Source organism: Pyrgilauda ruficollis, unplaced genomic scaffold (assembly GCF_017590135.1).
Source record: "Pyrgilauda ruficollis isolate IOZ18807 unplaced genomic scaffold, ASM1759013v1 scaffold29, whole genome shotgun sequence".
Taxonomy (NCBI): domain Eukaryota; kingdom Metazoa; phylum Chordata; class Aves; order Passeriformes; family Passeridae; genus Pyrgilauda; species Pyrgilauda ruficollis.
In genome coordinates, this window is record NW_024524266.1 from 6,926,967 (window position 1) to 6,946,716 (window position 19,750).

The 19,750-nt window shown below is 41.0% G+C and overlaps 1 protein-coding gene across 1 annotated transcript in view; it reads left to right on the top strand.

Annotated features, from left to right (window-relative positions):
• Window positions 1–1,611: 1,611 nt before the first annotated feature.
• Window positions 1,612–19,750, top strand: part of FRMPD4 (FERM and PDZ domain containing 4) — a 290,296-nt gene continuing 272,157 nt past the window's right edge. The window contains exon 1 of the mRNA XM_041472374.1: window positions 1,612–1,718. Coding sequence (XP_041328308.1) covers window positions 1,678–1,718 — 41 coding nt within the window. The 5' untranslated portion in view covers window positions 1,612–1,677. The remainder of the gene's footprint in view (window positions 1,719–19,750) is intronic.

A 19,750-nucleotide genomic window follows, 5' to 3' on the forward strand; every position in this document is an offset into this window, starting at 1 on the left:
TAAAATGTTTCATAAGGTGTTTCAGAATACGCCCAAGCCATTTACATCTATGCTAGGCCAGCAAGTGCTTTTTAGCTGGCAGTTCAATGTTCTCCCAACATAAATAGATGATCAATCATTCTTTGTTGCTATTGTTTTAAAGAATAGTTTGAAACCCAATTCACACTGTGTTAGTACGGCCTGTTCTTTTTGTTCTTTTACCAATACAAGTTTTAATATTAAAAAAGTGCATTGTTTTCATCTGGCTGCAGGAGTATATGTGTTGAGCTCTACTGTAATTGTCTAAGTTCTTGGTTGGTGGGAGGGTGCAGGTGAAGCCTGCAGAAGAGACTGAAAGTCTCTGAAGGTGCGAAGTTAAGCACATATCAATCTATTCAGAGAACAAACACACAAATAAAAACACTTAAGTGGAGAAAATCCATTCCCATACTGAGAATTATTATATTACAGTGCAGTTTGTGTGGAGATGAATCTGAATTTCACCTGCCTTCCTGTTCTGCTCACTCAGAGGACACTTATGGAGACCTAAACTCCAGTACCTCATTTAAAGCCTGACGCAAGACATAAGTATAAGGTATAGTGTAAGTATAATGCATCTGTTCTTGTTCTTGTGTCAGGAGCCCTAGATTTATAATTTTTCCACAAGATGTGGTATGAAGAATGCTTGACTTTAATTATGTTGCCACAAACCAGCCTAGTCATGTTCCTGCCACAATGAGGACGCCGTCCGTTCAGGTCTCTTTCCTGGCATGTATAGAGAGATCACAGGACAGTGCCAGAAGCCAGGCGGTGGATTTCAGCCCGGTGCCTGTCCTCGGTCCACCACTGACGAGCACTCAGTGCGAGGGCTGAAAGCCGAAAGGCCTTTCCTCACCCTCGGGGACTGCATGGAGCTGTGTGATCGTCGAAGCAAAGACGGCTCTCTGCTTTCCCAAGTTTTTGCTTTGCAAGGCCCAAGGTGCTGCTCCCGGGCTGGAGAGGGGTCGCTTCCTACTCACCAGAGCTCCCCTTCCCCTCTCGCTCAGCGTTCCGGTCCCTGCCCCGGGGAACCGCAGCCGTGCCCCTCACACCCCGACCCCTCGCCTTCCTTCCCCGGCACCGCGGCTCCGGGAGGCCCTGTCGGGAGCCCTGGGCTCGGCCCGGCGGCCGCAGCGCCGCCTCGGGCTGGAGCGGGCGATCGGCGCTGGCCCTCCGCTCGCCCACCGGAGCGGCACACGGCCGGCCAGAGGAGAAGGCACCCCGTACACCCTGCGCTCTCCTCGGCACCCCCGCCGCCTCCCTCCTCTGGGTACTGCAGAGGGGCGGCGGGGCGCTGCCGCCTCCCCCGGCTCGCGGAGCGCCGGCTGCGGGCAGCGCTCCTGCCGGGCACACCGGCGCCCGCTCCGCTCCGCTCCGGACTTACCCCGGGAGAGCGCTCGGCAGGCGGGGAGCGGGGCGGGGGGGAGCGGAGGGGGAGGGCTGCGCGCAGATGAGCGCCGGTCCTGCGAGATGCTGCACGCCCAGCTCCCCGCCGGAGGGGGGTAGCAGCCGCTGTCTCCGCCGGCTCCTGCTTTTTCGCAAGGGCTGTTGCTGCCGCTGGACGCAACCTTCTCCCGACATGGAGCTGCTGCCGTCGCCGCCGCCGCTGCTGCTGCTGGAGTGAGTGAGTGTGACGGGCAGAGCTAGCCGGCCGCATGGATGGATGTGTTTAGCTTTGTGAAGATTGGGAAGCTCTCCGGGTAGGTGTTTGCCGCCACTGCTGCTGCTCCGCGAACCGCGGGCGTCCCGCGGCTGCGGGCGCTGCCCGCGTCCTGCGGGGGCAGGGAGGGATGGGGGCTGCCCGGCGCGGGGAGCGCCCGCGCCGCTCCCAACTTCTCTGCCCTCGGGGCTCGGGGCTCGGTGTCGGGGTGGGGCGGTGGGGGCTCGCTGTCCGTGGTATCTGCCCGGGCCGTGCCGATGTCCCTGCGCGGGATGGGTCATCCCCCTCTCCCTTGTGAAGGGACAATGAACTGCAACCGCTGTTGGGCGAGAGCGGTGCCCTCCTTGAGACGCCGGCCAGAATGGGCGGCCAGAGTGCTTCTGAAAATGCAAAAGCGGCTACAGGAGCCGGAACCGGGCGCGGTGGCGGAGGCTGAGGGGTGTGTTGGTGTTCGGGGGGTGGTGGCCGCGGTGCGGGTCTCGCTCATCTGCCGGGGCTGGGGACGAAGTTCCGAGGAGCCAGCAGCGCCTGGCCGGGCCGCGCCGCCGGGAAGGGTCTCGCCCTGCCCCTCCGCTCCGCTCCCGCCGTACCTCGGGCACACCGGCTCCCCCAGGAGCCGTATTTTTGGAGAAGTGGTGAAATCGTCGCCACTCGCATCGTTTGCGAGCGCTGCCCCTCCGCCGTTTCACACGGCGGTGGGTGCAGGGGCGCGAGTGGATTTGGAGTCTCATCCCTTGCTTGTAAGGCTCGTACGCCTCGTTGTTTAAATGTGCGGTTGATTTGTATTATTTTTCTCTATTTCTTTGTCTTCCGAATAAACCTTCTCTTGAATGGCCTCAGAGTTGTGGTCTCAGCCTGAGGACTGTTGCGTTCGCAGCCGGTTGCCAGGCCTGGAACTGCATCGATAGATCAAGAGGCACAGCAGCCCCTGTTACAGTGTTCCCACCGTAGTTAAGCGTAACTGGAGGTAGCCCTTCGCAGTTACACAGGGGATTGTGCTTTATCTCGAAGATGCAGTATGAAAGTACTTGAGTCACATTTCTTTTTCAGGGTTCTGGTGTGGATAATCTTCCTAAAGGATTTAGCTTTGATCACTGTAACTAGGAGTGTTTCAAATTCTTATGATTCACTGGTTCCTACACCATAGTTACCATATCCTTTTCTGTTTATGAGGCACGCATGAGGCAGAAATTGGATGGTGTACAAAAGGGAGAAAGGCCTTGGTAAGGAAATAAAAAAGGTGGCTGCTCCAGTGATGGTCAGGTAGGGAGCTTGTCAAAATGATAGATGGTCTGTAAAGAACAAATATTGCATGGCTAGAAGTTACCAAGTGCCACAGGTGCAGGCACTGCCTTTATCCCCCAAAATTCCCACCATTGCACCTGGCTGTGATTACAGCTCTGCTCGTGGCATGCCAGCACAGAACAGCTGCTGTCATTCACGAACATCATTGTCTCATCCTGCTCACAGCAATTTTACACCATGTGACAGTGACAATACAAGCAGCCCCCTCGGCCTGCCTTGGGTGGTGTTACTGGCTGACACCGCTAGAGCTGCAGCAGCAGGAACTACAGCAGAAACTTTGAGGAGAGGGAAAATATGCCTACATAGATAAGGAATAGGTCATGTAGAATGGTATTTATTTCCAGGCATTATGTGACCTTCTCAATTTTTTTTTGGAAATGATGTTTTAGAAAAACTCCCAGGTCTTCACATCACATTGGTCTGGAATCAAAGGCAGAGAAAGGGATGTGTCATTCAAAAATTTTTATATGTCAGGTCATGGCAATTTTTAGATATATATATTGTAAGCTTGGGTCTTTCTTGGTGTGTGCGAAATCTGTAGCTTTCTGCATAGTTGAAGACAGAGCTAAGATTTGCGTTTTAGTAAAGACAGATCATAGAAATTCTTCAGAAGAACCTGAAGGTTCCTTCTGAAATGAATTTGCAAGTTCTAAAGCTTGTATCTGCCTCTGCTTCATTTAAGGATGTGAAATACTTACGGACTGTTTATCTTGTAGATTGCAGTACATGATTTCTGTACTGAGTGACACTTTTTATTTCTAATTTTCCGGTTGTTAAAAGACATAATAGTTTACACAGGACTTGACTTTACTTGCTGTTACCTAGGTTACAGCCAGGTATCTATTCCAGTTTTATGAGAGCTTCATGAAGAAGACAGGTTCCAGTGGAAACCCCTGTTTTAGTCCCTTTGTGCATTTGGGTTGGAAAACTAGTTTGCCCAAAAATACCAATTGTTTGCTGCTGGAAGAAGGCCTTTCTGAAGAAAATATTTAACTGAGAGTGTGATCTTACAGGCAGATTACCTACAGAAAGTTTTGAACATGGCTGGTGCTGAACTTCCTTTAAATTTTATTTTGATATGCATTCAGATCTCCTCACTTTAAGTTGCAAGTCTTTTATTACAGTTTTAGTCTGCAGCCTTGATTTTGCAGGTAGTGGCATAGCTAAGCTCTGTTATACATGACTACTGGAAGGGATACTTCCTAAAGTCATGATATGATTTTAATGGATCTGGTAAGAATTTAAATTTTGTCTCTATGAATTAACATATAAAATTTTTTATCTGGAATGAGCTTAAGATGAGGTTTAAAGTCCTAGAAGGTGGCTACTAGATATAAAATTTTACATAGCATACACAATTTTTTACATTTTGATTATCTATGTGGGGTTTTTTATGTGATACCTTTGTGTTTAGGGTCTTTTAGAGACTCTGCTTCTACAATGGCTTCAACAATTGTCCATACTTGCTAGGTAAGTAGAAAATACGGGCATAATCTGGAAAAGGATTATGTGCAGAAATGAGAGAGAATGCCAAACTGGTTTTATGACAAATATGATCTCAGGTAATCTTGTCCTTTCCTTGACTTTGTAGGTCTGTCACATTGTGTACTATGCATAAACATACAGATGCTTCGTGATAAAGTTTCTGTTGAAAGTTTGGAGATACCCATCAGACACTGAAACCAAAAATACCACGCAAAAGTAGTGATCACACATTCCCTGACATAGCCTCTTCCCCAGTCCCGTTTTGGAAATTCACCAATCTGGTAATGGTCTGGATTAAATGTTTTGGTATAAATCTTATAGTGTCATTCTCTGGAGGAAAAGGCCACAAACAAACAACTATCTTTTATTGTGATGAATTTCCAAGTGTAGAGAATGATTGACAAGTCTTGTTCAATGGATCAGTGCTCTGATGTGGAGCTGTACAAGGCAGGTGAATATTTCTGTAGTGTGGGCAGCATAAGCATGTATGGTGTGGTAGCATCTGTAATTTGGGATGGAGGATTAGTGCCATAGGTGAGGTGCGCAGCTGACACTTGAGGCTGGTTCAGAAGTCTGTCTTCTCTCCCAGTTCAGAAGTCTGTATTCTCTCCCAGTTGCTCTTAGCAGCTGTTTGGAGAAACAGTAGGAGTGGTGATTCCTGAGCATAGGTATAGGCAGTGGAGGAAGGATGGTTCTGCTGTTCTGAACATGGAACTGATTTCGGATCAAGGTAAATCTGAGAAAAGGGCGCAGTGTCAAGTTCCTAGTCAGTACTGGACAGATGAACTGTGAAGCAATAGGTCAGAAGAGTGAATGGAAGTTATCAAGAATTTAAGCCTGTATTCATAGAATATATTTTTAGTTGGAAATTTTTTAATATTGGGAATGACTGTTTTTGTGATGTCTGTTGAGGTCAGTTCTATTTCAGAGCTTTCACAGCAGAAATTATTGATATGGAAAGATATCTGGAAGTCTGGATATCACCTGAATGTGACTGAGTGAGGCAGTGACCCTCCAAAGTTGGGGTCCAAAGCTCCTGTGCCCCTTTTGTAGCTTTGCCAGATAACACTAGGGAGAAAATGACATGACCGTCTGCAGGAGTGGCTGTCAGGTTCTAAGCTGTGGCAATTCTGCTTAGGGTAGGGTGGACATCTCTGTCACACAGTTACATTTGTGGGAGAAGTTCTGAGCTTATGGAGTGATTTGTCACCAGAAAGAAAATCTCCAAGTAGGCCTGCAGTATGGGGTAAAAAAGTAGAAATCAACTCATTGTAGCCGTTAAAAGTATAACTAATGGAGAATTAAACCCATGTAACAACCAGGAGGATACAAGGAAGGTTTGGACCTGCTTGGGGTAGGTAAAATTGTCTTACCTAGATCTTTACCTTTCTCCTCAAGTTTAGCATTGCCATCCATTATCCTTGAGTTTAAATCTATTCCATTAAAATGGGACGTGAATAGCCATGTCCTTGTTATCCAGGCCCTTGGAATTGGCTTTAAAACAATGACAAAAAAAAAAAAAAATCCCTTAACCCTACAAGCTCTTCTTTTCACAGAACAGTCAAATATGTTTTTTTGCTGTGATTATGCTAATCCTGAGGCTGGGTTTCTAACTGCGAAGGAACTTCTTACCAAGTCCTTTTTCATTGGGGTGGATAAATCTCACATTTTTATCTTTTGTGTTCATCTTTCCATAGCTGGCCATCTCTAGTCCAGCAGGCTGACTTGGTACCTGCACAGATGTTTGAACTTTTGGGTTCTTGGTGCTGATAAAAGTGAAAGAAGCCTAAACTGATGTGAAGCCTTGCATTTGTTCTCTCCCTTTCCAGCCTTTGTAGCCCTGTGCTCAGATTTGTTCTCTGCAGATACTGTCTTTAGAAGTCCTGCCAGACTGGAAAGGTTCTCTCCTAGATCTGCCTTAAAATGTAACAGACTAGAAGCTGTGCCTGTATCTTCTAAGATCTGTTGTGTTTTTGTTTGTTTTGGTTTTCTGTTTGTTTGTTTGGTTTTTTTCCCTGTTGTTTGTGTTTTTTGTTTTGGGGTTTTTAAAAATATTGTTTTTTAATTTTAAGTTTTTAACTAATTGAAGAAGATTTTGGGACGTTTCTTTGTCTTTATCAGAATAGCACCTTTTTTTATCTGTGATTTTCCTTGCCAAGTCTTTATTTTCCTGTGAAGTTTAAAAAACCTCAGCGTTAATGGAGAGACAACTGAAAGTGTGATTAACTTACTGATGCTGTTTTGCATATGATTTTTGCAACAATTTTTATGAGTACTCTTTGAAATGACAATATCGTAGCTTGTAAGTTATTTTCAGTATTTACAAAAGATTCAGTAAGAAAGCCTATGATTATCCTTTTCATGTTCAAAGGAGGTAATTTAATTCCAAAAAGGATTTTATTATACTGGATGATAATTCAAATAACCAATAATTCATTTCAGCCTTTTTCCTTGAGGACTGCATTACATTTAGTGGCACATTTGCCTAGTCACATTAATATAGGAACTTTACCGTATATTTTATTATTTGTCTGTTTTGTTTTGTTAGCTGACACACATAATAGAGACATATGCTTTAATGTTTGTGATGTTAGTAATGCTAGTATGTCATAGTGGCTTCAACAGTTTAGAGATTTATTAAAACCACTCCTTACATTATGAACTGCTGTAAACTTGTCAAGTGGCCAGTGAATGATGATGCAACTCTGCTAAATATGTAAGTTCTGTATACCAGAAACAACATTGTCTGCAGGAATTTTTGAGAAAGCAAAAAAAAAAAAAAAAGAGAATGAACTCCAAATATTGCTTTCTTTCTCCTCTTCTACTAGTTACTGAAGAAGATGGAATGAGAACTTTGAGAATTGATGCATTGATTTAAGAAAAATCAAAACGTGCAGGTTAAATATAATGCTTTTATTTGTAGGAAGATGTCTTTTTTGTTTGCTTTTGGTTTATTTTGGAGGACTTCAATCTGTAATGTAAAATTGTTGGTGACACGGCCAAATTAAGACTCTTGGGACAGTTTCTCTTATAATTGTATCCTGAACCATTGTTCTTGTGTGTGCATGTTTAAGTCACTCTGTTATAATTTTTACATGGTGTGAGAAGACAGAAGAGAGGGTTTTTTGTGGGTTTTTGCCTCTATTTCGCTGGTACCAGGACAATCCTGAGGTGTTTTACAGTTTGTGTTTAGTTTTTTGAGGGAGGAGAAAGTCTGCATGTTCATGATGTGATTTGGTTGGTTTACTTGTTTTTGAGAAGCCTGCTTTTTAGCCTGACAGACTGATGTGGGAAATTTCAGGTAAATAGAAAAAAAAAATCTCACCATAGCAGTAATAAAAAATTAGGATATGTTTCCATATTTTGCAGCATTCTAGATCATTATGGAAGTGTACCAAGCTGTTCATAGGGAATACAAACCATGACCTGAAATAATGAGAGGATAATACATGGTCTCAGCTCCACTCATAATGTGGCACGGAATGTGTATTTCACTGCTCTTGAAAGCATTTCTAAACAGTTATATCAGATCTATCACAGCTTAGTATGTGACTGATGGGGTAAAGAATTGACTGAAGTCATGTAGGAGCCACCACCTCTTATAAAATGAGCCATCATCTGGGAAGGATCTCTAACTGCTGTAGACAAATAATGCAAAATCTCAAATGTGAGGAAAGGGAAGGTAAATTTGGATTCCAGTCCTACTGTGTCATGCACAAATAGCTCTATTAAATCAGGGAAGACCTTCCAGGTACATGAATTACTCATTTTCATGACTGTGTGCGTATAATCTATTTGGATCCACGTTATGGAAACTTTTGGTGCTGATAAAGTATCAGTGTTTAAATACTATAGGGACATGCTTGAACAGGAATTGACTTCTGATAATACCAAACTCTATTTAAAGCTGCTTTTTATAATCAGGAATAAAATGAATAGTTTTGTGATGTAACTTGAAGAAATCTGATGTGGAAAGGCTGCACATTTATTGAAGACCTTTAAAATAATCAGTGAGACTCTGTTTCTCATGATTATTCCATTGACTGGAAATGAAGCAAATAACAGTGGAGTAGTACAAATTTCAGTAAGTAATTGCATTTCAAATCCTAGTGAAATCCACGCTGCTTAAAATCTAAACCTGTGAAAGTACATTGGAGCTAGAGATGCAAAGTATTCCAGGACTCAAAAGTCTCTCTGGCCTAAATTAGGTGTTGGAGAAGTTTCTACCAGTATTCCTTTGGTTCAGAGCATACAGAAACTCCCTTTAAGAGGTTGGTTATTGGCTACAAACTAAGAAATTCCTTTTCATTAGTTTTAAACACCAACTTTTAAAATTATAATAAAGTTAGGGAGTAGACTTGTCAGGTATCAGTTTTAGCTGTGGGAGTGTGGGGAGTTAAGGCTCTGCAGAATAGATGGATGTCTTGCAAGATTTTGAGAACTGCCGGTAAAAAAAATAATTATACAGAGACTAGAAAGAAGGCAGTGAAGACTAAGAAGGAATATTGGTATGTTAGAGTCAAATGCTGAGAATGAATCTTCTTATGATCTGGTTCTTCATAGAGTTTATTTTTGGAATTTTCTGAAATTTTTGAAACTTTAAGGGAAAGAGACTTAGGATATTGTAAGGTATTATGACTTTTTTTTTTAATCTATAGATAATCAAAACAAAAAGGTGTGTATGTGTGGATTGATGAACACTACTTAGTGATTTGCATTAATCAAAAGGATCAAAAAAGTCTCCCTTCTGTTGTTCAGAATTTATTTCTGCATATGTCCTTTCTGTTTGTTTTTGGGGAATGGGAGAGAAAAGACATAATTTTTGAAACTAATGTTGTTTAAGAAGAAAATCTAAAATCACTATTTGTAAAACTTTGCAGTACTGATGGTACCCTATTTAAAGTGAAGGTTTTCATTAATGTTTGTGCATGATTGAGTTTTAATTGTTCAGATAAACTGTCAACCTTTCTCATGAAAGTGCTTACATATTTGTTTAAAATACTTTTCCAGAATTATGCAGCCCGCAAGGTTTTGCTTATAGATTTTGCAGTTTCACTGTTTGTTCTTAATCTTGAATTTGTGATTATATTCCTCTGGATTTGGCAGTACTCATATGTTTGGAAAGCAAAATGCCCACTATTCTATGGCAGTAAATGCTACCAGGAGTACTAGCAGTTGCACCAGCCATGTAAAACAAGCCAGGCATGTGTTACAAGTCTGAGCTGCCTTATTTCGCTTGTGCTCTGTGTTTGACTGAAATAGAGCAGGAGAGAACTGGATAAGAAATCTGGAAATATTCCATATTTAAGCAGATTTGTAGAGGCAGGATGCTTCATTACCTGAATGCCTGAATGATGGCACTGACTTTGACTTACTGTAAATGAGGCTGTGACAAGCCTTGAGGCATCTATGGCAGGAGCCTTGAGACAGCAGAGATGGCAATTGCACAGAAGAACCTGCTCCAGCAGGGCTGAAGTTCAGACTTTGGGGTTGGACCTGAGCTTCAAGGTCCTTTCCAACCCAAACCATTCTATAATCCTATGATTTTTCTTTGCTTGTGATGTTAGACCTTTATCCCACAAAAAACAAAGAAAAAATATTTGAAGGTTATGTATGGCAGTTTTGTCAAGGCCTTACCCATTCTAGAAAGGGGTGGGCTGTCTGTTTAACGCTGAAGTGTGTAACAGGTTGTGCACCTTATCAGAAAAGACAAGTTTTGTTTTGACTGTACAATGTGGCTGATAAGTCAAAATGTAGTACATGTGTTCAGGTAGAAATTATCAAATTTAACAGGTTTTTTACTGGCATTAGGTTTTGGGTCATATGAAAGTTGCTATTTAAAGGCATCTGTTTTTTTTTTTTTTTAAGTTTTGTCTTGTTGCAAACCTCAGATGATGTTAACTGAATTTTTAATTTTTATCTTTGAAGAGATTTTTTTTCCCAGTGGGGGTGGCAGATAGTTTTCTCATGAAGTTGGCTGTCTGCCTAGGTCTTTGCTTTGCATAAGGTATTGTGTGTTACCTGTCATGTTTACAAGGAGTGCCTTCTCCTCTGTCAGGGCACACAGTGAAGGGGGACAGAGAAAAAATGCTCGTGGGGAATTATCTGTACTTGACTATTCTGCTTTGAAGGCAAGGTGAGTATGGGCTGCAGTGTGTAGTAGGGGAGGAAAGGCAAAGGAAGGAAGAGAGAAAATGGAGAAAGGAATTTAATGCATATTGTATTGGGTGGGGGCTAATTTGCCTTGAGTTAATTGAACTAATTGTTCAAGACTAGCTGATCTTTATGTGAAGGTGAACTTGCATCGTTGCCTGGGTAGGAGTTTAGTTGCTTCATAAGACTGGTTGAATTAATTGGTGAGATGTGCTGTAATCTGTGTGACTGCTGTTTTAAAAAAGGGAGGAATTCTCTCCAGCATTGGAACAGAAACAACTTTTTTGCTCTCTAAGGTCTTGAATTTCTTCTTGAAAGTCTTTATTTTTCTAGGGTTTCTGGTGGCTAAGCTTGATCTCACTCAACACATGAAATAACAAGGTGGTCCTTGAATCCCTGTGTATTTTCTGTCCCAGAGACCCTGCAATCAGGATGGTGCCTTTTCATAGGGTGAAGTCAACCCCTGCATTGGTTCACTGGTGAGCCCAGTGACTTCCCCCTCTTTGAACGCAGATAACTTGGCTGCAAAGTCTGTAGTTGTTAGGGAATGTGTTTATGTTTCATTTTGTCTTTTAAAAAGTCCAAAAATCAGAAAGAATTTGGCTTTTCTTTCTTTTTTTAAATTTTTTTTTAATTGGCATGGGGAAGAATTAGAACTAAGGTACTCTGAGGCATTTTGAGGGGGCACTTCTGTAATATGATCAGCCTCATGTAATGTCTACTGGCAGAAGACCTAATGAGGCTGTGAGGTCTGATTTCCATTTTCTTTTGCTTTTCAGTTTCCCCATTTTGTCCCCTGCAGCCCTTTATGTCTCACACCACGGTGAGCTACTTCAGGGACTAAAACCACTAGAAAACTGGTTTTGGTTTGTTTCATTTCTGCTGGTGTAAATATCTAAACTGGCTTGGCAGAAGTGATTGAAGCACATTGTCTTGGGCAGCGAGGTGGAAGGGGAGAAGGGGAAATGGAGCTTCTGGCCTATGCTGAGCTCTGTTACATGGCACCCCATGTAGTGGTGGGTGGTGCACGGGGATGAAACCTTTCTCCAGGTACCTGGGAACTGAGAAGTGTGGGGAGGCTACGTGAGAGCCCCACACATGAGCAAATCCGGGAAGAGGGGAGTTTCTGCAAAAGATGGCTCGCAGTGAGGAGAGGCTGCTTCAGCCCCTCTGAAATGCCTCACATCTTTCCTAGTTCCTCTTGCTTCCTTGTCATTTCCTGTCTTTGAAGCCAGTTCTGCTGCCTTCAATTGACTTGGCTTTGCTTGGCATTTGGGAAACCAAGTACAGGTTCTGTGTGCTAAATGCAGCTTTGTGTATCTTGCACATCCTGATGTATGAAGGTATTGCACCCTTGCTACCATGCCATGCAGTCTAAAGAAACTCGCTTGCTGTTGTTTTCAAAAGCAGATTTCTAATCATATTTTTGCTTTATTAGGCATCAGAGGAGTGTGGTTGTCCAAGGGATTAATTTTCTTACATTACTTGTAGAAGGTGAATGGTCCAGGATAATTCAAAGGTTATTTAATTTTTTTTTGTTATCTTTTCAATAATGAACATGTGTTCATTCCTAGCAGCAAGTTTGCAGTTATATCCTTTCCATGGATGTGTTTTCCAGGTTCTGTAAGCTGTCTGAAGAGATAAAAGGTTTCTTTCAAATGCTCTATTTCTGAACTTGGAAAGAACATCTTAGAGAAGCAAGTATAGAAAGTCTCTGCTACTTCTGAGACTACAGAAAAATAACTGGAGAGTATTAATGGCTTGCTTTTCAAATGCTCTTCATTTTGAAACTGGAAATGGGAGTTTTATAGGTGCATAAGTAGTCTGAATTTTTAATTAAGCTTTGAACCACATGGCTTTCTCTTTTTTAGCAACAGCAGTAGTAAACTTTGAGGAGTTTCCATACAGCAATTTTTCTCTTCCTTCTGTATCTTCTGTCATTCCTTATACATATATGGCACTTCATCAGCCCCCTTCCATGCTGATCACTTTCATGCTTTGCAATGTTTATCCATCAACTCTATCACATCATTGAATATGTGGTCTAAAAACAGTGGTGGTTATGGGGATCTTGAAGGATACATCTAAAGGAAAACTCTAAAAAGCCTCACAACAAATAATTCCATAGGAAAAAATTAATTTAGAACTACTAAAGCTCTTTTAGTTTGGGTGTTTCATTGTAAAAAAAATTTTAAAAAATTATATAGTATATCAAAAGTACTCTCAGGATGCACAATTAAAAATACTGTAGCTTTTACTTTTTTTTTTTTTTTTCCCTAGGTGGCTAACATCATGCATCTGCATGACTTATAGTTAGCATGCCTTACAGAAGACCACTTTATAAGTAATGTCCTTGGAATATAAACAGTGGAATACAAGTCTGTTTTCTTTAGTTGACATGTTTGGATAAAAAACCCCTTCCAATATCTTTATTTTTTGATGCTGAATATGTTGCATATTTGTTTACTGATACAAAGGTGTGTCCTTTCAAAGCAAAACTTTGATTATTATTCTTCTTCTCTTTTGTTGGCTTTAATAGGCATTAAGGTCCTGTGAAGGTCTTGTTGAGACAGGGATGCTCTGAAATGGCAGTGTGGAAAGCTGGCAGATTCTTTGCCCATGCCACATGTAGTTGTCCTGTTGGATTCAAGCTGTCCATGGTATCTGGGTGTGCTACTTGGTGCCCTGACTGTTTAATAGATTTTAATAGTAGCTTGCCCTGTAAAGGGTAAAGGATGAATTTCACTCTTCCAGATGTCAGTGCAAGCGTTCTCCTTCATCTCAGCAAAAGTACTTTGTGTTTCTTTAATAGCAGAATGTTGGTTTGCTTTTTGTTGTGTTTTCTAAGCTTGTCCAAACCTCATAGTGTTCTTTAGCCTTGTAATGATCCAGCAAATGTATGTTTTTGGAAGTGTTTCCCTTACATTAGTGTTCTTTAGCCATTAATGTCAGAGTTCATCCCATTTTCTCCTGTTACATGCTGGTTCTGAAAAGGAAAAATTCTGTTTTCATGTTAAATGTTTAAAATGTTTCTTTCATAGTAGAAGGTAAAGCAGCCTTAGTTTCAATTTTTTTTCCCCCAAACGGTTCGCAGTTCAGTGCTGCAATGAACAGCTTTCCAACTAGAGGACACAATACCTGTTCTACTGGGTGTTATTCCAAAATGGCTGAAATTGATTTTAGCTGCATAAAATGTTGTCTCTACTATTTGGATATATTTGTTACCAGGCTGTAATTATAAGAACTGACATTTAATCTACTCAGTGTTCAAAATATTATTTTTTTTCTTCTGCAAATGTGATGGTAAGCAGAAAACAGTTTGTCTCTCCATTCTGTGGGATGGTTTGCTGTTTTAGTTCCTTTCCCCTATCCCCCTTCCAATCAGTTTCCAACTCAAGCAGTTCTCCCCTTTCACAGTGAGTACTTAATGCTGACTCACCACTTGCTGTGATTGGACTGCTTGGCATGGTTGGCAGGGGCACAGGCGTGTGTGTGAGCACTCTGACCACAACAGACACCTTCTTGATCCAGATCTCTTTTTTATAAATTAGTTCAGTATTCTGGCTTTTAAAGGTGTTGGAGGAATATGTGGTTTAGGCTTTCATTTATACTTACGTTCAGGAGAGAACAGTTCTGAGCATTAGAAGTCCATTGTGATTCTGCCTTTAGTGAACAGTGGCGGGAAGCTGTAAAGTTTGTTTAGTGTTATGTGAAACCATAAGGAAACTTTGCTCTCATTTTTGTGCAGTCTTTGCAGAAGTTGAGTAAGTAAATACAGCATGGCTACTTTGTTTCTCACATACAAGCAATTGTTTTATTCTGTCTTTGTCATTGTTTAATTTCTGAGCCGAGTGGCACAGAACTTATAACTAAAACGTGGTGGATTTTTCTCCTTCCAGCCAGACTGTGTACCCTGCATAGGCCAAATAACCCTGTGTACAGCATCTCTTTGCTCAGTAAATAACAGTGCAACTTGAATCACGGCCAAAACTTTCTTTGCAGGCTTAACAGTAACTCTGATTTCATCTGGTAGGACCTGCCTGCCCCAGGTGCCAGTTCAGTGTGTCTGACCAGCCACAGCTGCCCCGTGCACCTGAGCACAGTAAATGAAGCACCCTCACACAGAGCTGCAGCCTCTGCTGCTGTCAGGCTGGGAAGGAGCCTGCCACACACCCTGGGTCTGCTTCCCTGTGCTGCTTCTGAATGTGATGGTTCCCAGCCTTTGCAGACTCTTCAGCAGGCATGTACAATTTGTGTTACACTGAAAGATGGCATGATCTGTTCTTCAAATGGCAAACCTAGTCCTGCAACCGTTTTGAATAATTTGCTGAAAGCTCAGCAGTAATAATGGCAAAGGAGTTGCCTGTTTGGTGATTTAGAGGTCTGTGGATGCATCATTGTGTACACATGCCTGCTCAGCTTACCATACAGCTCCTAGAAAATATCTGTTGAGAGTCTTTGCTATATAAATGAACAGTCATTTTGGAGGCAAAGATCATGGCTTTCCATTCTCAAGTTAGACTTTCATAACTTAGGCCTATTGTATTGAAAGTTGTGGCTGTTTCATAGTACAAAAAAAAAAAGTACTATTTCACCTCTGAGAAAGTACTTCTGCAGTTTAGTACCTGGTGACTTGCTTAGTATTTTTTGATATTTGTCAACACATACAAATACTTAGTGATAAGTATGGTGGTCAGCTGGAAGGAAAACTTAACTGTGTAATGACCAGACACTGGGCTCAACGTAAAGATCAGATCACAGAATTAAACTGTCAGCTGGTAAAAAATGGGAGAGACTTTTGTTCCAGAAAAAAACAGCAGTTCTACTTGTCTGGTTTGTTGTGCTTTTCTTTTTATTTCATGATTGTGGGGTAGGACAAAACCCCAACAATTAAAACCAATTTTTTACTATTTATTTTTTCCTCTTAGAAAGAACTAGGAGTTTGATATCTGGTACTCTATAAGCTAATGAATACTGGACTTCCACATGAAGATGCAATAAATTCAAGCTGATTTTTGAAATTGAAGGCCACCTTTGGCATTTCATTATGCCAGGTAGATATTGGACATTAAGAGTTTTCTAAAGGACATGCTATTTCCGTGTGGAATTGTCCTAAAAATATGCCTTTCTAGTGCTTAATTAAAAATACCCACACTCAAATTAAAAATGCACCTTTTACATTTCAATTTTAAAACTGTCTGCTTTCCTCTGCCCCATGTTCCTTTAGTGATTCTGATTGATTGCAGTGGCACTTGGTGGTGACAGAAGAGTGCACCACCTGCAGTCAAGATTACTTTCTTCTGGATTTAGCCAGGAGTCTGCTCCCTTGAATGGGAACTCCAAAACCATTACTGGTAGGCTTTTTTCTTTTTCCTGCTTACTTTCTTTCTTTTTTTTTCCCCTCCTCCTTATTTTTACTTTCACAGTTCAGAAAATCAGGAGAAACGCTTTTGCTGAGAACATTTAGAATGACATGTCTGTCACTAGATTGGAAGTAGCTTTGCATTTGTGTTACTGGGTTCTAACTTAACCATTTGCAAAAGAAACCCTTCTATTTTCCTGATTTTCTTGTAGAAAATCCATCAGCATTCAATGGTAGGCTCTAAAGCCAAAGTGTACTGTTCATCCAAGGGATGGACTTGGCAGTGCTTTTTAAAGAATTGCTTAGTTTCCACTGTATTGGGGATTTAAAGATCTGGTGAGACAATCCATGCTTACCTGGAACATTGCACGTAGTTTCAGATACTGTTTTAAAAAACAGTGCTGGAGGACAGGAAGAACTTCCACATGCTGGTGAATATTTAGAAACTGATGCAAAAAGAGATAAAAAATGAAATTTTTCTTAGAGATAAAAAATGAAATTTTCAGGTGAGGTTTGATATTTACCATTATTTCATCAAAAACTTTGGACCTCCATAGCAGTTAAAAAAAAAAAAAAAAGGAAGAAAAGACATAACAGACTTAAGAGGGAGAAGTTTTATGAAACAATGTGTGCATCCAAAATGAACACCTGTTCAGTAGTTGTGCTCTTTGCGAGCCTTTAATAACATCAAGGGTTGTATTTTTCTGGGACTCTATAGTCTGATTTAGTGTAAAATCTGTTAGCATCTGCATTTTTGTGGCATGTAATTTGACTTCTAGCTGATGGAATCAGCAAAAAGGGTCAAAGGTCAGTTTGCTACAGATTTCAGGTGTATTTAGCCTTAGTATGGAGGAGTTGTCATGAGGAATAGCACTTTGGAAAGTGTTCTATTGTGTTTACTGGCATAACATATTGCTACCACAAAGAAAACACAAGCCTTAAGCTTTCCTATGCTTCACTGGGAAAAGTGTCTTCTCATCCATCTTCCATGGGCTGCACAGCATAGCACTTAACTGTAATTTAGAAGGATATTCTGAATGTAGCAGTCTGTATATGTTGGTAAAACAAAATTGAATTCTATCACCATTTTTCCACTTGGAGAGGATAAACAGTAAATAAAGTGATGAGAATCTGGAAGACATGCTGTTGGTCAGCTGATGAGTATTTGTTGGTAAATTAAAGTATGATGATTTATGTTTAGATTTCTCCAGTTTTTTTGTGTTTGTTTTTTTTTCTTCAGTAGTTTAAATCTTCACTTCTACAGGAACTGTAGAATAAATATCAAAGTGGAGTGCAAGAGATAATCTACCTACTCTTGAGTGTCCCTACATTTTCTAGTTGGTATGCAAAACTGAGCTGCTGTTACCTGGTTTCACGTACATTAACTTCTGTGAGAGTTTACAAGCACCATTTCTGGAGCTGTCTACAGACCATGCAGAATCACCGGACGCATCATTCCAGAAACTAAAAAGGCTGGATGCCAAATAAGATTTCATAGCTGCTGAAGCAAGTGTGTAGGTGAATTATAGAGCCCATTTACAATGTTGTGATGTAACCTAAAATTTTGGTGACCTCCAAAAGCTACAGAAGAGACCATGTAATTTAGTTACCACAAAAAGAAGCATCCTTAGGTATGAAAATTTATACCACATTCCTGAGGTTATTGAGCGTTCCAGACCAGTTCATGTTGGCTAATACAGAATACCAGATGTCCCTGATGAGCAGATCTGGAAAACCATTTGGCAGTAACTAGTAGAAAATATCATTAGGCACAATGGTGTTGCAGAATTTCTGCCCTTCTTTGGATGTTGTGCATTTCATATCCCCTCTGAAGGCTGGAGATCTGAGCCAACATCTGTTGCTCCTGACTACCAAGCATTATGATATTCCAGGAAGAAATAATTCTGTCACAAACACAAGAATGAAAATGGAGTAGTGAAGAATATAATGTCTGACTGTTAAGTAGTTGTAATTATCTGCCTAGGAAAGGGATCCTTAGATTCCAGTCACTTTTCCTGGCTTTATCCAGAACTTTTATTCTCTCATTCCAACACAGGCATGCAGAGAAGAGATGAGACTTAGGGGTCCCGACATCGAACAGCTTTGGCAGCTTCTCTCCATCTCATTCCATTAGCCATTCCCAAGTTGTTCTTATGTATAAAGATACCAAGACTATGTTCCTTCCTTCCTTACTCAACTTTTCCTCTGTTTAGTCCCACTTTGTTATCCTCCATGTCCTGAGAAAACTGTAGATTATTTTACTTACTCTATTTTCATCCAGACTTAACATTTCTTCAAATACTTTTATTAGAGGGTAGTAGAAAATTTTCATTTTGTTGTAAAATAAGGTCAGATAAAGTATTCCAAATCTAGCAAGACTCCAAAGAACATGTTATTTTGACAACTTCTACCAAAATGACTTAAGAGGGCTATGCTGCTGGCAACTATAGTTTTCTCAAAATAGACCTCCACTGCAGTGCAACATTATGCTGGAACAGTCAGCAATGGTGCAGTTGGCTTTTTTCCCTCACTTCCTTTTCCTGGACTTCATTGATGCCAAAGACAGTGCAGCTAGATAACATAATTCCTGATTTTTGTTATGAAAATAAATATATAAATGATTAAAATGCATTCTAAGCTTGAAAATTAAAGCTTCTTATGCCAGACATATCTAAATATGAGCCTTTAATGGCACTGGGTTTTTTTCCTTGTGGAAGGTGCTGGACTCTGTGTTCTGTTACACGTGATAGTTTTCCAAAGCTAAAATTAACATTAGGATAGGCTTAAAAAATTAGCTGGAAGCTATTTTTGTTCCATCTTTGGAAGTTGCGTCCTTGCTGTTTTATGTTGAGCAGTGAAATAATATAAATCACTCCCATGAGTTCTGATCTGGGTTATTTTGGTAGCATGTCCCACCACAGCAGGCAGTAGCGCGCAGGTTGTGAATGCTTTCTTTGTGGCTCTGCGTTGTTTTTTGGGGAGGAGGGGCTGCAGATAGCTGTGGCTGTGTCCGGGTGGTCTCCATGTGTCTGTGCTGTATGCTTGAAATGCCAGAAGAGGGAGCACAAATGAAGACCTTGTTTCTAAGATGTGGCTGAGCTCCATGAGACAGATCCCAAGCCATGGAAATGCTGAGGTCACACGAGTTAATTCAGAGTGCCTTACTCTGTTAGACTGCATGTGAATAAAGAATGGGAAATTTCAGCTTGTTGTGGGCTCCAAAAGGGAGGAAAGAAGTGGAAGACTTGAAAAGACTAGAAAAACCTGTGCTTGGCATGAGGACTTTTAATGCAAAACCAAATTGTGTTTTGCTGTTTAAAGCTAACCAGTGTATTTGGTTTGTAAGACCAGCAGTGCATTTCATGAATCAAGGAGAATATTGCATGCTGCTGTGCAGACTGGGTATGTTGGATAGTTGAGACTCAGGCTTTCTACAGCTTTTCCAAATGTTTTATAAAAAACATTAAGAACAGCTGTTGTGTCTTATTGTGGGTCATATAGCATGTTCCTATGGTCTTTCTTGGTTTTTTATAGGCATGCTGATTTGTAGGATTGCTAGTTTGCAAATATGTATAAATTTATATGTACTTTTACAAATTATGTATTTTTAATGATAATTGCAAACATTGTGTGATGAGCAAAGGTAGCATTGAAACTAATCACTAATGGGATCTATGTAAGGAGACTGAGGTGTTGATTAAATTTTGCAAATTGATCTCCTTGATGGCAATAGCTATTTTGGTTGCAAAGGCTTGTTGACAGATGTG